We start from the raw sequence: 14873 nt of genomic DNA, 5'->3' as shown, positions 1-14873 counted from the left end.
GCTAATAGTCTAGAAACTACTCTTGGTTGATAGGTACGTCTAAGAACTTATTAGGTAAACCTATCGATTTTGCCACGACATAAAAGGACTCCTTACTTATATCGTTGAGTTTCACCAAAACTAACATGTACTCACAATTATTTGTTTACCTTACCCCTTTAGGACCAATAAGTAACACCTCGTGAGCGAAAACTATTACTAGATTGATGTAAAGGATATCCAAACAAGTGTTTATTTTGGCATGGCACCTTTAAAATCAATTTTTAAGTTTGGAACTTAAGGCTCTTACTATGTTGGTTAGATTTTAAGTGAACTAAAATCCTTAATCATGCAACATAATCAAGCCACAATCTCATGCATAATTAAGACATATTTAAAGCAATAAATAACTTAAAGGATGCATAAGATAAATGTGATCTAGTATGGCCCGACTTCATCTTGAAGCTTCAACTTCAAAGTCCGTCTCGAAAATGGTAACTTCGTTTTGAATTTCACCGTGGGAGGCGCCATTTTCTTCAAATAGGATAAGATATAATTAAACTAATTACAACTATTTGATGGTACGCATACCATATTTGAATTGAAAAACAAATTTGGTACTTTAGACCAATTACATTCAAATTAATGGTACGCAGACCATATTTTCTATCCTATTTGGGCCATACTAGTCACTCCATAACCTGCAAAACAGTACATATACAATATATACCATTCACCCATTCATTATCATGAATGGCCCACATAGCTGGTTAGTAAAACACGTTATGCATCACATAAATATTTGCAGCAATTAATTAAGGACACCAATAATCTACCAATTATTCAGTCCTTATTAATTCTAATCAAGTTGTTTTAACCTTAAAGGATTTGTAGACCTAATCAAGAGTTTATGACTAAAAATGCTCCCACTTAAACCAATAAATTCATATGCTTTACTAATTTTAAACATAAAAATGTATTTCTAGTCTAACCGGAAACATACAAATTTAATTAAAATTTAAAGCTCATATAAAGTTATAATCGAATCCATTAATTTAATTTATTTCAGTTGAATTAAACGAATTTAAATTAATTCAAGATTTAATTTTAGTAAAATAATTAGTATAAATAAAATTTATAATAATTATAATATTCAAAATTAAAATCCAAGAAAACAATTTAAATTACGAATTTTAAAATTAATTAAAATCGTTCCCGAACTGAAAATTAAAAATTAAATTCAAAGCGCATCAATCGGGTCAAGACGAGGCACTTGGGCTTGCGCCCAAGCCCCATCGAGTTACGAGGCCCATGCCCCGTGAGAATTGATCGTCGCACATCCCTAGCACAACCACACACTCCCACGCACAAGGCCACGCACACACGCACCCTTGCGGGCTACGCTGCGCGCAGCATTCCTGCGTCGTGGCTACTGCTTGTCTTGGCGCGCATGGTGCGTTGTGGCGCAGCGTGCCGCTGCCCACACCCATCGTGCAGTGCCTTGTGTGCCTCGCCCTCGCCCTCGCCCACTGTGCTGCGTGCATGCCTAGGCGTTGAGCCTAGCGTGCCGCACACATCGTTGCTCGTTGCATTCGTACCGCACGGGCGACGAGCTCCCTTGCTCGTCGTCACGTGCCCGCACTATACAACACCCCTTAAGGGTAACACGTAGCTTCCATTGCTTTGTGCGTGCAACATTAATGAGCGTTTTCAAAAAAAAAATTAAAATTTTTAATTCAAAATTAATGACAAATTAATAAAACATATTAATTTCATAATTTTAGGGCGAAAAACCGAAAATTTATTAATCAATTAATTTCCGATTAACATGGATTCAAATCTAGGTCATAAAAATTAAAAATTTAACATAAATTAACAATTTTTATGGTGGATTTTAATCATGGATACCTAATTAAATTATTAATTAATTATGAAAATCAAATTAATTCTAAATTATTCGAATTTAAACAAATTAATCATAATTACAAATTAGGTTGTATAATTAACAAGGCTAGGCATTCAAACTTGTTAAACATATACTGTAGGTCAATCAAAAATTCAAGATTTATCAACAAGAATCGCAAATATTTAATTTAACATCTTAAATTTACAAACTTTTGCGTTCGAAAAACTAAAACCTCCGAAAAGTCATAGTTAGGCTTCGAATTTGGGAATTCTGGGTTCGGCCGAAAATTACTATTTTTGTCAAAAATTTAGAATGCCTTTTACATGCGGAATTGACACAAAAATCACTCGATTTGGTTGAGTAACTAACATTCTGCCGAAAAACTGCGTACATATAATTAAATAAACGCAATTTGCAATTAATTAACAATTACGAAAATTAATCACCCCTTTTAATTCCTTGCAAATTTGTAATATTTAACCATGTTTATGCAATTTAGATTATGAAAATAATAAGAGGCTCGTGATACCACTGTAAGGTTATGATTCATATGACAAAACATAAATCATGCGAAAAAACCATAAAGCCAGGAAAGCATATTATTTACACATAATCATTTAGCATAGTTTAGATGCATACACTTTGTTGCGTGCCCTCCCTAGCTACGCCCGAACCGAACAAGAACAAGTCTTTAGGACTCCAAGTGTCGTCCCTCCGTAGATAGTCCACAGCACGTCCGGATCCGCCTTAAGCTTGACCAACTAGAATCGCCCTTAAGGTAGCTTAGGAATTTCGGCTATTTAGGTGCAAGTGTATGGCTGATTTTCTTCAAAATCTTACCTTTAGAATACTTCAATTGTGTCTATAAGTTATAACCCTAGCCTCCTATTTATAGAGGTATGGAAAAGGAATTATAATCCTACTAGGATTTGGATTTATTAATTGGAATCCAACTTGAACTCTAAATAATAAATATAATCTTATTAGGATTAGGATTTAATCAATACACGAATTCCGATAGGATTAGGATTCGTTACGAACATGAGCATCGTAAGGCCACGAGCATCGCACCACTCGCGCAGGCCTTGCGGCCCACACGAGCAGCCGTTGCTCGCAGCCCAACAGCACGCCCAGCGTGCGCGCGCCAAGGCCTTGCTGGGCCTGGCGAGGCGTGGCAGTTCCATGTTGAGCGCTCGGCTTGCTGGGCGCGGGTCTGGCTTCGTGTTGGACCTTCGTCTAGCAAGCCTCGTCCGATGCTAATTCGTACGATGCGCTTCCGATTAAATTCCCGGTTCCGGAATTCATTTCCGATACGAACAATATTTAATATTTCCGATTCCGGAATTAATTTCCGTTTCGAAAAAATATTTAATATTTCCGTTTCCGGAATTATTTTCCGATTCCGATAATATTTCCGATTCTGACAATATTTCCGTTTCCGGCAATATTTCCGATTCCGGCAATATTTCCATTTCCGATAATATTTTCCGATACGTACCATGTTTCCGTTTTCGGCAACATCTACGACTTGGATAATATTTATATTTTCGATACGATCCATATTTCCGTTTCCGGCAATATCATCGTTTCCGGAGTATTCATTTCTTGCTTGTGACGATCTCAGCTCCCACTGAAACCAAGATCCGTCGATTCCGAATATCCATAGATGGAGTATTTAATGCCATTAAATACTTGATCCGTTTACGTACTATTTGTGTGACCCTGCGGGTTCAGTCAAGAGTAAGCTGTGGATTAATATCATTAATTCCACTTGAACTGAAGCGGCATCTAGCTAGGCATTCAGCTCACTTGATCTCACTGAATTATTAACTTGTTAATTAATACTGAACCGCATTTATTAGACTTAATATTATATGCATACTTGGACCAAGGGCATTATTTCCTTCATTCTCTACTTTGGTTTTCGGGAGACAAGGTTGTTTCCCTTTGGGTGAAGGGGTTTGCCAAAGGGGTTGAAAATGAAATTCTGCCGGAAGTGATGGCCTCCGGAGGGAGGTGAGCTGGTTGTCGGGGGGGTGAAAAAATGGTTTAAAATGTGGTTGTTTTTTATAAGGGAAAAATTGTACTTTCACTTGATAACGCGGGCGTCGAATAAAGGTTAACTATTTTTATTCTTATTTTAATATTTGCACTAAAGTAATTTGTACTTCGTAGTACTCTGTAAGGACTAAAAAAAACAAAAGTAACAATAGTATGTGACTCTATGTTGAAATTCAAGCAATGGAATGAGACATGCAATAACAATAATAATACGGATTTTTCATGAAATACCCCCGATTTTTGCCATACCAAACGCCCATTGAGATTCAATAATTCATAAAATACCCCTATTTCAATACTTAATACCCCAATTACCCCTATTTCAATACTTAATACACCAAATACTTTTAATGGCGTCATCGACCCTATAATGAACCACTTTAACATCTAATTAACTCACAAATCCGAAACTAACCCCTTAATTAGCTCCTTAATCAACCCACCCATTAACCCACTAACCCACCCATTTCTTTTTCTTTTCTCTCTCCCTCTCCTTCTTCCCTTTTCCCATTGATTGACAATCGGCCGCCAGTCTTTTTCTCCCTGACTCTTCCGGTTTGGCCTGCTGATTTCTCATATCCACCGTCACCGGTGCAATCAGAGTGAAAAGCACAACGCATCATCACTCTCTAATTCATTCTAGGGTTTGTCTCTCCTCTCTTATACCTCTTCAGTCTACCTCTTCCTTCCTCTCAATCTCATCTGCTGCAACGATGATGGAAATCGGGTCGTCCCTTCAATTTAGATGGTTGGGGCCCTCTGGAAACCACCACAACCACCGGCGCAACCCCATCTCTTCCTCTTACCACCGTCGCTTCCACCAACGTCCCCACCAATGTCCCCTTTGCCCCCTTTTCTCGCTCCGACAAGCTCGACCAAATCGCCGATTGCACTTGGAACCTGAATAACCCCAACAACCTACGAAACAACCCTAACGACTCCGTCTTCGATTTCTGTGGCGACGATTCCTTCGCCGCCGCACTCGCAGCCGACGAAGACGCCTCTTTCCGCCGTGTCAATGGTAAAGCCCCTCCTCGCCCTAAATTTAGCCCAAAACCAACGCCAAAAACATGCCAAAAACACGATGCGTTGATTGGACGGTGGGTTTAAGAAATCAGATAACTCAATTTGGGGTTTTTGGTTCCCTTAATCTTTTAATCTTAGTTAATTGGTGAAAGAAATTCAAGAAATTTACCAATTAAAGGAGCATCAATGGTGGGTGATGAAAGGGTGGAGGCGAAGGGCCGACGAGGTTGGTCGTGGAAGGGGATAAGGTTGCCGCAGCAACACCTTCGCCGGTGGCACAATAGGGAGAAGATACAAGTGGGATGCTAGCTGCTTCCTTCTTATTTTCATCACCCAACTTCATCGGTCCTTCGCCTCCACCGTGTTGGGTTTGGGGATGACGAGGACGAAGGAGAAGGTGGAGGAGGTGGTGGTGGTGGTGGTGGCGGGATGCTAGAGGTACTAGCAGGGTGGCTTCCATGGAGGAAAGGGAATGAGGAACGGGGAGAGAGCAAAGAAAAAATATATGGGTCAATTAGAAGGTATGGGTGGGGTAATTATATGTTATTTGGGTTGATTAAGGATTGATGACATCATCAAGGGTATTGGGTGTATACAAACTTTTCTATAAGGCGGTCTTATACAAAAGACCACCTTGGTATCATATAAGTTAAGCAATGGAACCAATTAGTTAAGCACTTGAACTAATTAGTTAAGCACTGAAACCAATTAGTTAAGCAAAGGAATTAATTAGTTAAGCAATTGAATCAATTAATTAAGTAATGTAACTAATTAGTTAAGAAATTGAACCAATTAGTTAAGCAACAAAAGTGGTCTTTCCGATAAGGCGATCTTACACAAAAGTTGCCGATTTTGTGTATTAAGCATTGAAATAGGGGTATTTTATGAATTATGGAAACATAATGGGCGTTTGGTGAATTATGGCAAAACGCGGAGGGTATTTCATGAAAAATCCGATAATAATAACATGATTTCGAGAATTAACAAATGATCCCGAATAAATTACTATTTGAAAATTTCTCAAACCAAACCGTAATTTTGAAACCGTAAACAAAATCATACCGCTAAAATACGACTTGGTGGGACTTAAACCAAAATCTGAACGAGGGGAAAGGATTCAAAATAAATCAGTTTTTTTTGTGAGTACACAAATTTGTTTTGGGCAGAAAGAGGGGAAAGGGATTAATAAGGACATACCGGACATTATTACAAACCCAATATCATGCATAAAGCAAAGACACTTCAACAAAATTTCATCGGTGGTTTGGCAAATCCAAAATATACAGCTTGTTTGGGAGCACGGTCGTGCCATTCATCTTGCTCCAATCCCTTGGGAGTTTTTGCTGGATATCATAGTACAAAGTGCAGAGTGAAAAGGATCTTCACATCAATAAAAGAATATTTCCCACCCAGAAACTAGATTAAGGTCCATGTGTTATTTCTTAATTGAACTTGCCATCAATGGGTTTCTAAATTATTTTACTTTCAGACAAAAACTTTTGGGGAGACCAAATATGCTCTCTTTTACTCAAAATTGATTCAGTTTACAAAAAATCAAGCAGAAGCTCATGGAAATTGGATTGGCTCTGGCTGCAATGCCTTCTGCACGAGCCCAGTCTGTTCTTTGCTATGAACTGAGATAAAACCAGTAGCAGTTGCTGCTGATGGAGGGCGCCCAACATACTTAATGTCATCAGCACTTCCTCTGTCTAAAGATTTCATTGCAGTACATAGACGAGGTGCAATGTAGCTGTAAGCACCCATGTTCATTGGCTCTTCCTGACACCAAACAACCTCAGCATCTGCAGCAAATATGGTAAGTCAAAACTCTGATACAACCAAAAAATTGCTTAAATATTTGTTGAATAACACCTTCTTACATGCAAGATCCCCTCCTTACATGCAAGTTAAATGATTGAAGCTAGACATCTATTCCCCTTGCAAAATGCAATCCTACCAGTAACAACCCCCCCCCCCCCCCCCCCCCAAACACACACACACACACACAGTTTTGGGAGATATACAGCCAAACTTTGACGACTATGGATGTGTCTAAACTATCCAACAAAAACCCCACAATACATGAATATAACAAGTATAACCACACCAATTTAGAAACTTACTTGGATACCGCTTCAACTCTCGTTGGATGAGATCATATGGGAAAGGGCAAAGCTGCTCCACTCTACAGATGGCAACATCGCTGCCATTTTCTTTCTTCCTATGTTCGTCAAGCTCGTAGTAAATCTACACAATTTCAGAATGAGGAAAAGTGGCTCAACAAAAACACCAAAAATAACTGCTTGAACTTCAGAGGACGTGCAAGTCAACGCAACATTTTCATGTCAAACACTTACCCATAAGAAAAACGAAGAAAGCCAAAATAATTACTCCCTCCGTATTTTAAAAAGAGATACACTTTGACCGGCACGTAGTTTTAGCCTTTTCGGAGGGTGAGTTGAATTTATTAAAATAAGATGAGAGTGGAGTAGTGGGTGAATTATTTATTATAGTAAAAAAACTATGTGAGCAAGTGTGGGACCACAAGAAAGAGAGAAATACTAATATAATTGAAAGTGGGGACCAAAACATGTCAAAAAAGGAAAGTGTATCTCTTTTTAAAATACAGCGGTTTAAAGAAAGTGCATCTCTTTTTAAAATACGGAGGGAGTAGCTACTAATTTCTCCAATGCCAACCAAATGTTTTGTCTACTTATCTGGCAAAGAGTGCACAAAAAGAGGAATCGAAGAAAGATGCTGTAATGTTAACCAAATGAAAAGTACTCACTTTCCCAGAACAGAGAATCAAGCGCCTAATGCCCTCCTCGCGATCTGAGTGCATATTCTGATCCTTGATGAGACGCTTAAATCTGGTTCCTTGTGTATCAAAACCAAGATGGCCCTGAACATCGTCGAATTCAGAAAGATTTGATTTACATTCTTTGTGACGAAGCAAATTCTTGGGTGACGTGACAATCAGAGGCTTGCGAAATTCCCTGTGTATCTGAATACAACAAGAAAATAGTATGAACAATTGAAAGATCTGTTTTCACAACGTTTCAGAATATCGGAGCTGCTAATTGCACTCACCTGACGACGCAGAACATGGAAATAATTAGCAGGGGTTGTTACATTGACAACCTGCCAATTGCATTCCTGGATCTGTTTCCGTTGTGTGGGTTCCATCTCAGGTATGACATAGGGGTTGTCATCACTCATCTGAACGAAAATTTTCAAAGCACACTCAGTTAAGTTTGCTTTCCCAGGCTAACAAATGCAAATACATGAAACAAAGCCCAGTTCCAATTTTATGTAGATTCTTGAATAACAAGCAGTTCAACAGCTCTGTATTAGGTCACAAGCCATTCTAAAACTACCAAAAACATATTCGTTGTGAGATCACTGGCGATTAAATGCACTTAAACCACTGGTCACCCAGAAATAGCATATATTAATTGCAATTCAAGTGACCAAATATGAATGTGTAACCATCCTAGGGTAGCTGTCGTTGCAGTTCTAAAATACATACCAAGGAGATGGATATGCAATGACATTTTGAAGCAAAAGATCCATCGTACGGACACTAACAACTAACTTGTAGAACAGGAGGAAGGATTATTTTAAATTTTTTGTGCGAATGAGCCACAAGGGCAATACAAATTACTCCCTCCGTCCCGGAATACTTGAAACGCTTTCCTTATCGGGCCGTCCCGGATTACTTGAAACGCTTCTAAAAATGAAAACTTTACATAATACTTTATTATTTTCTCACCTTACCTAAGGGCCCACCAACAACCCTACTACCCCAAATAAACATTAAATAATTCATGACCCCCACCACATCTCACTATCTATAATAAAAAAATACCCCACTACTAACTACCTTTCAATTAAATAAGAAGTCAATTATAATGAATTAAACTCCGTGCCGGTCAAACGGTTTCAAGTATTCCGGGACGGAGGGATTATAAAAGAGCTAGGACAATTTTTTTAGTTTCTGTAGCGTAGATCAGTCCTGGACAAACTCGAAAATCGTAAAGCTCAGATCACAAAATTTTGGAGCAACTTAGGTTGGGTTCAGGGCCTTCAGGCTCAACTCAATCACATGAACAACATTTAGCCAGAAATAGTGTATGCACTCACAATCAGACTTAAGTTACTTGAAAAGCTGTTTAATATTTTATTAAAAATATTTCCCTGCAGTGCCTGCACGCACATCTAATTACTAGAACAAAATCTACTTCTCCGGAAATTCAACCCACTTTTTATACAAAATTGAAAAATGGCCACACTAAGGCTCTGTTGTGTTCACCTTATTCCCACTTATTTTAGGAAACATAAGTTCAGATAAGTTCAGGAAAAATAAGGGTTGACCAAGTATAATTTATAACTAAAATAAGTTTTGATAAGTTCTAATAAGTTCGGATTAAGTCCAAATAAGTTCAGATAAGATAAGTTCAGAAAAAACAAGTGAAAATAAGGTGAATAGAACGCAACCTAAACAGTGCCCATGATTCATAACACAGAGCAACAATTTAATTATTAGCTGTGCCTGAAACCTACCTCCATACTCCACCCAAAACAAATAAATGAAAGAAAGAATATGAAAAATCTTCCACCACCATGCAGCACAGTGTTGAGTAATACTAAATAAATAAATAACAGCACCAAATTCATATATCTGAGAAAAGCAACTAATGAGATTCATATTCAGCAGTTCAGCAATTCAGCTTATTCAAGTAAAAATTATCAATGAAGCCATCTAATGGGGAGATACCTGTAGGAAACGTTCCAATCGTGAACTTGAATGCTCAGGCCCCTGACCATCATATCCATGAGGAAGTAGGACAACAAGACCAGTTTGCCGCAACCATTTCGCTTCCCCACTGCTCAAGAACTGATCAAAAATTACTTGTGCCCCATTAGAAAAGTCACCAAACTGAGCTTCCCAGAGAACCAAAGAATTGGGATTTTCCATGGAATAACCCAATTCAAAACCAAGAACGCCAAACTCTGATAGGGAGCTGCACGGAGAACACAGATTGAACAATTAAAATAAGAATTGAACAATTAAAGAGTCCTCAGAAGTCAGAACTACTAAATGCCATAGAAAAGAGGCGGGGAGGGTGGGGAAGGTTACAACAGAAATCAGCATAACTATTATATAAATGAGAACAATCAAATCACCGCAACCAGTAGACATCTGTTAAACAGAATACAGACAAGTAGACAACCCCTCTGATTTTTCACATAAAGAATTGCTTTCTTCAAGGATCATACATTCATACTCTTTAACTTGTTTACTTTTGTTACCCTAAAAACCTGATCTTACCCCATCGATTGACATAAACTACAAAATCTGCAAATCCTATGCTTTACTAACATGGTTTGTATTGGCATAGAAAACTACCCGTTTACCCTTAAGGCTGACGGGAGAAGAACACACCGGCAAATGCAAAGGTGGTAAAGGCCAACTAGGGCTCTGCATAGAGAAGACAGAGAAAAAAGAAAGCTGAAAATCACCCTTATACCCCTTTTCTGCATAATAATGCAAGTCAATGGAAATGTCTTTTTTCTCTTGGAACTTAATTTTCTCTGAAAAACATTCCGAAATAGGAATTCCTAGTTGTGAAAATTTCCAGAGCAATAAGAAACCATGGTTGAATCCTTCCGATAACATGTGTCCTCTAGACGTAAGAGGAAAGCATCAACTAAATTAAGTTCAACAGAGGCTTAGTATAACATTTGAGCCCTTGTCCAAAAAAACAAAAACAAATAAAAAGAAAGATGTCATACACCTAAATTGAAAATTTGTCTGCAGGAGACAACCCGCAACAGACATTGTTTGCGTTAACAATTGGGCTAACACCCAATTAAATAAAAAACCAAGTTTAAAAAGTACTCACCTGTTACTAACAGTAAACATTTCTTCATTTTGGTTTATTATGACATGGTCCAATGGGCAGTATTTATCTCCAGTTTCTTGATCGTGGAGTACAGAATGCCTATGGCTGAATGTACCCCTCTCAACATCCTGACCACTTAATCGGACATGATTACCTTCAACTAGCAGAGTAGCAAAGGCTAGTGCTTCACCAACAGCCCAATCAATGCCCTCCCCCGTTTCAATCATCTGAGCACGTTGCTCATAAATCCTTTTCACAGCTTTGTGTGGCTTGAAAGTTTCAGGAAGTGAGGTGATTGCCTTGCCGACATTCTTCAAAATCTCTGGTTTAACCCTGATCCATGATGTATAATGACAATTAAAACCATAAATCCACAGATGAAATGACACATAGTTTAAAAAGTCTGAAAAGAGAGAAGTACCCAGTGTTACGGATTCTGGAAAGCTGCTCAGGTGACTTGAAACCTAACCAATAAGCAGAAAGCCAGTCCCTCCTTTGAGGCACATCATTCTTGCTGGCATCAAACTCCTGATTGAGGATTGTCATAACCTTCTTTTGTATCTGATCAATAACCTCCTTTGACATTTCTCCAGATTCAAGAACTTTATTCTTGTAGATATCAAGTGCAGAAGGGTGATTTCTGATGACCTGTAAAAAAAGAAATTGAAAGGTAAGACGAAAGTCTTTTTTCCTTTGTTTTCCTTTTACTAACCCTCTTCAGTGATGGTTTAGTAAGGAATGTGACAATCCATGTCTAGTTGTCTCAAGTACAGCAGTCAATCTATACTAAATATGCAGTGGATGAACATGCATACAGAAAGACTAGTTAGGTAGATCCTCAGCAAGGTGATATAATCAACTTCAAGAAACATACACCACGGAGAAAAAGAAATTTGTAACAGTCTTAACAGACGTACCTTGTACATTTTTGGTTGCGTGAAAGATGGCTCATCAATTTCATTGTGACCAAACCTGCGATAGCAAACTATGTCTACCACAACATCTGAATGGAAGGTTTGACGCCACTCTGCAGCAAGCTCACAGACATGAACCACAGCCTCCAAATCATCTCCATTTACATGAAAAATGGGAGCATTTAGAGCTTTTGCGACATCAGTGCAGTATTGTGAAGATCTTCCTGCCGTTGGATCAGTTGTAAAAGCAACTTGATTGTTCACCACAATGTGGATAGTACCACCAGTGGTGTAATTTGGAAGAGCACTAAGATGGAGTGTCTCATAAACCACACCTTGTCCGGCAAAACTACCATCACCATGGATTAAAATAGCCACATTCTTTGTCCTGTCAACGTCATTAGAATAGTATTGTTTAGCCCTTGTTTTTCCAACCACAACTGGATCCACAGCTTCTAAATGACTTGGATTTGCAACCAGTGAGAGATGGATCCGCTTACCACCCCTTGTAGGCCTATCATAAGAAGTTCCTAAATGGTATTTGACATCACCAGTTCCTGTGTAAAGTCCAACCTCGTCTGTAGGTTTAGTGCCGCCAGCGAACTCACTAAATATTTGTCGAAGTGGCTTTCTTACAACATTACCCAACACATTTAACCTACCCCTGTGAGACATTCCAATGACAATATTCTCAACACCAAGATCTGCTGATCTATCAAACATCTCCTTCATACCAGGAATGAGAGTTTCACAACCTTCGAGACCAAACCTTTTAGCTGTAGTCCACTTAGTTGCTAAGAAACTCTCAAACTGAGTACTCCATATAAGCCTGTCGAGCATCACTTGACGTCTCTCGCTGTTATATTCCATTGGCGTAGGGGTCTCAATTCTGTCTCTCAACCAGTTACACTGCTCACGATCAGCTATATGCATATACTCGTAACCAATGCTCCCACAATATGCTTGCTCAAGACGGTTAAGGATACTTCTAAGGGTCTGAACAGGGCGGTTCTCTGACAAAAACCCAGCCATCCTCCATACACCAAGGAAAAATTCACGATCTAGGTCAGCGTCGCTGAACCCATGAACTTCCAGGTTCAAATCATCAGGAATCGGCCTTTGCTCCAGAGCCAACGGGTCCAACTTGGCTTTAAAGTGACCATTAACTTGGTAAGCCCTCACCAGTAGTAGTAAACGCATACTCTCTTGAATAGTCTGCCCGGAGATCCCTGGTGAAGTAGCAGCTTGGCCAACAAAGTTCCTAAAGAAATTATCCCATGACTCATCAACACTGCTAGGGTCAGCTTCCCAAGCCCTTTGCAACTCCTCTAGGTAAACACTACTAGTCCCATCAAGGAAACTATCAGTAAGCCGTGAAAGGGGCACAGGACGTGGAACAGGAGCTGCATTTGGTTTCGAAACCGTGCTATGGAAATTACGGGTCTGTGAATTAACAAAACAGCTGCTTCGCGAATCAATAAATCGCGCTCTAGACACGTAAGAACGCCCCTGTGCTACAGTCCTCTTAACAGCAAGCTTTGCGAGGGAAGATCCAGCTCTGAACCAAGCCATTGCTTTGGATCACAAATTCACCAGCTTAACAAAGCATCAAACCCTAGACCCCCAACATAAAATCAATTGTCATTCAATCTATAGAACTATTGTATTAAAAACACCCAAGAAACAAAATTACATCACGTTTACATACAGAATAAACAAAATATTAACAGAAAATTATACTACTACATTTTTTTTCTCCTAATCTAACATATTCTAGAAAAACATTACAAGTCAAAGTTTCAATTGAAAAAACTAACTACATCCATGATAAAATGGATTCAGTAAGCTCGTGTAAATCTTCAATTTCGCAAATACTTCGTAATAAGCAATGAAATTATTATTTTTATAAAAGTTGAGCAAATGTACAGTTCGTTGATTATGAATTTAAGACATTAGAATAAAGAGAAAATTAATCTAAATTGAAGAAATAATATATGAGATTTGAACTTTGAAGAATATGAACAACCAAAAACTAAAACAAAAATTTAAAAAATTAATACCTGAATAGTATTGGATTTGAGTAGAAGGTAGTAGATCGATAACCCTAATTAGTAGATTTGAAGAAAGAATTTCAAAAACTGGGAAAGGAATGCCTTTTCTTTATTACGGAGTATTATTCATACAAAGTTCTACTTTCTTTTTTTTCTTTTCCTTTTTTTTTTTTTACTGTACTCCCTCCGTCCCTTAATACTCGCACCGGTTTGACCGTTGCGGAGTTTAAGACATTTGAATTGACTTATTAATTTAATGGGTGTTTATTGATAGTGGGGTATTTTTTTAATATAGTTAGTGAGAAATGTGTAAGGGTGAGGAGTGGTGAGTGAAGGGTGTTGATTTTTAAATGATTTTTTGTAGGAAATAGGGGTGTAGGTGGGGTAGTAGGTAAGTGTGAGAAATAATATAATATTAGTAAAGATCTCCATTTATAGAAGTGGTGCAAGTATTAAGGGACGGCCCGAAAAGAAAAGCGGTGCAAGTATTAAGGGACGGAGGGAGTAGTTATTACTGAATTTACGACCGTAAAATATTTGAATTTCCACGGAATGATTCGTCTGGTAAGTAGAGCTGGCAATTTCAACCGAATCCGATGAATATCCATCTACCCGATCCAGATTATACGGACGAAAACCCGAAAATAAGCGGATGGTTGAAGGATGATGGATGGATCGGATGACGGGTGGGTCGGATATGGATGAAGCACCACCCGATCCACCACCCGGTCCAGCAACCTATTACATTAGTTGTATGCTTTAATTTATCATAATTTACTTTCATAATATATTTATTATTGTAAATAAAACTATACTAGACATAAGTGTAACACCAAATATTGTGTTCCACAAAGATAAATCTAAAGCTTTGTAAAAGTTACGCAATGGTTTTTCAAAAAGAAAAATAGTCATGTGGACTATATGTGGACAAATTATTCCTAATTGTAATATGTGTCACTTTAAGTTGTTTTTATATATCTTTAAATTTATTTCACCCGACCCACCCGAATCACCCGTGGATGATGGATGG

The 14873-nt window shown here is 38.4% G+C and overlaps 1 protein-coding gene across 1 annotated transcript; it reads right to left on the bottom strand.

Moving 5' to 3' along the window:
• Positions 1 to 6192: 6192 nt before the first annotated feature.
• On the bottom strand, positions 6193 to 14204 carry LOC110801206 (uncharacterized). Its single transcript, XM_022006536.2, has 9 exons — positions 13853 to 14204; positions 11796 to 13407; positions 11300 to 11526; positions 10879 to 11211; positions 9750 to 9996; positions 8063 to 8191; positions 7761 to 7976; positions 7096 to 7219; positions 6193 to 6774 (listed from the first exon to the last, which is right to left on the bottom strand). Exons 2-9 carry the CDS (start codon positions 13362 to 13364, stop codon positions 6539 to 6541), a joined length of 3081 nt encoding a protein of 1026 aa, XP_021862228.1. The 5' UTR covers positions 13365 to 13407; positions 13853 to 14204; the 3' UTR covers positions 6193 to 6538.
• Positions 14205 to 14873: the final 669 nt, after the last annotated feature.

Source organism: Spinacia oleracea, chromosome 3 (assembly GCF_020520425.1).
Source record: "Spinacia oleracea cultivar Varoflay chromosome 3, BTI_SOV_V1, whole genome shotgun sequence".
In the NCBI taxonomy this organism is placed as follows: domain Eukaryota; kingdom Viridiplantae; phylum Streptophyta; class Magnoliopsida; order Caryophyllales; family Amaranthaceae; genus Spinacia; species Spinacia oleracea.
The sequence above is the reverse complement of the archived record's forward strand: the minus strand, read 5'-3'. Positions and strand labels throughout refer to the sequence as shown.

Bases quoted from the DNA above. Each gene is read 5' to 3' on its own strand.
- LOC110801206 (XM_022006536.2), bottom strand. From the start codon at position 13,364: ATGGCTTGGTTCAGAGCTGGATCTTCCCTCGCAAAGCTTGCTGTTAAG. The intron at 11,212-11,299 runs GTACTTCTCTCT...ATCATGGATCAG, and splicing joins TCCAGAATCCGTAACACTGG to GGTTAAACCAGAGATTTTGA. The intron at 7,977-8,062 runs GTGAGTGCAATT...TGTTGTATTCAG, and splicing joins TCCATGTTCTGCGTCGTCAG to ATACACAGGGAATTTCGCAA.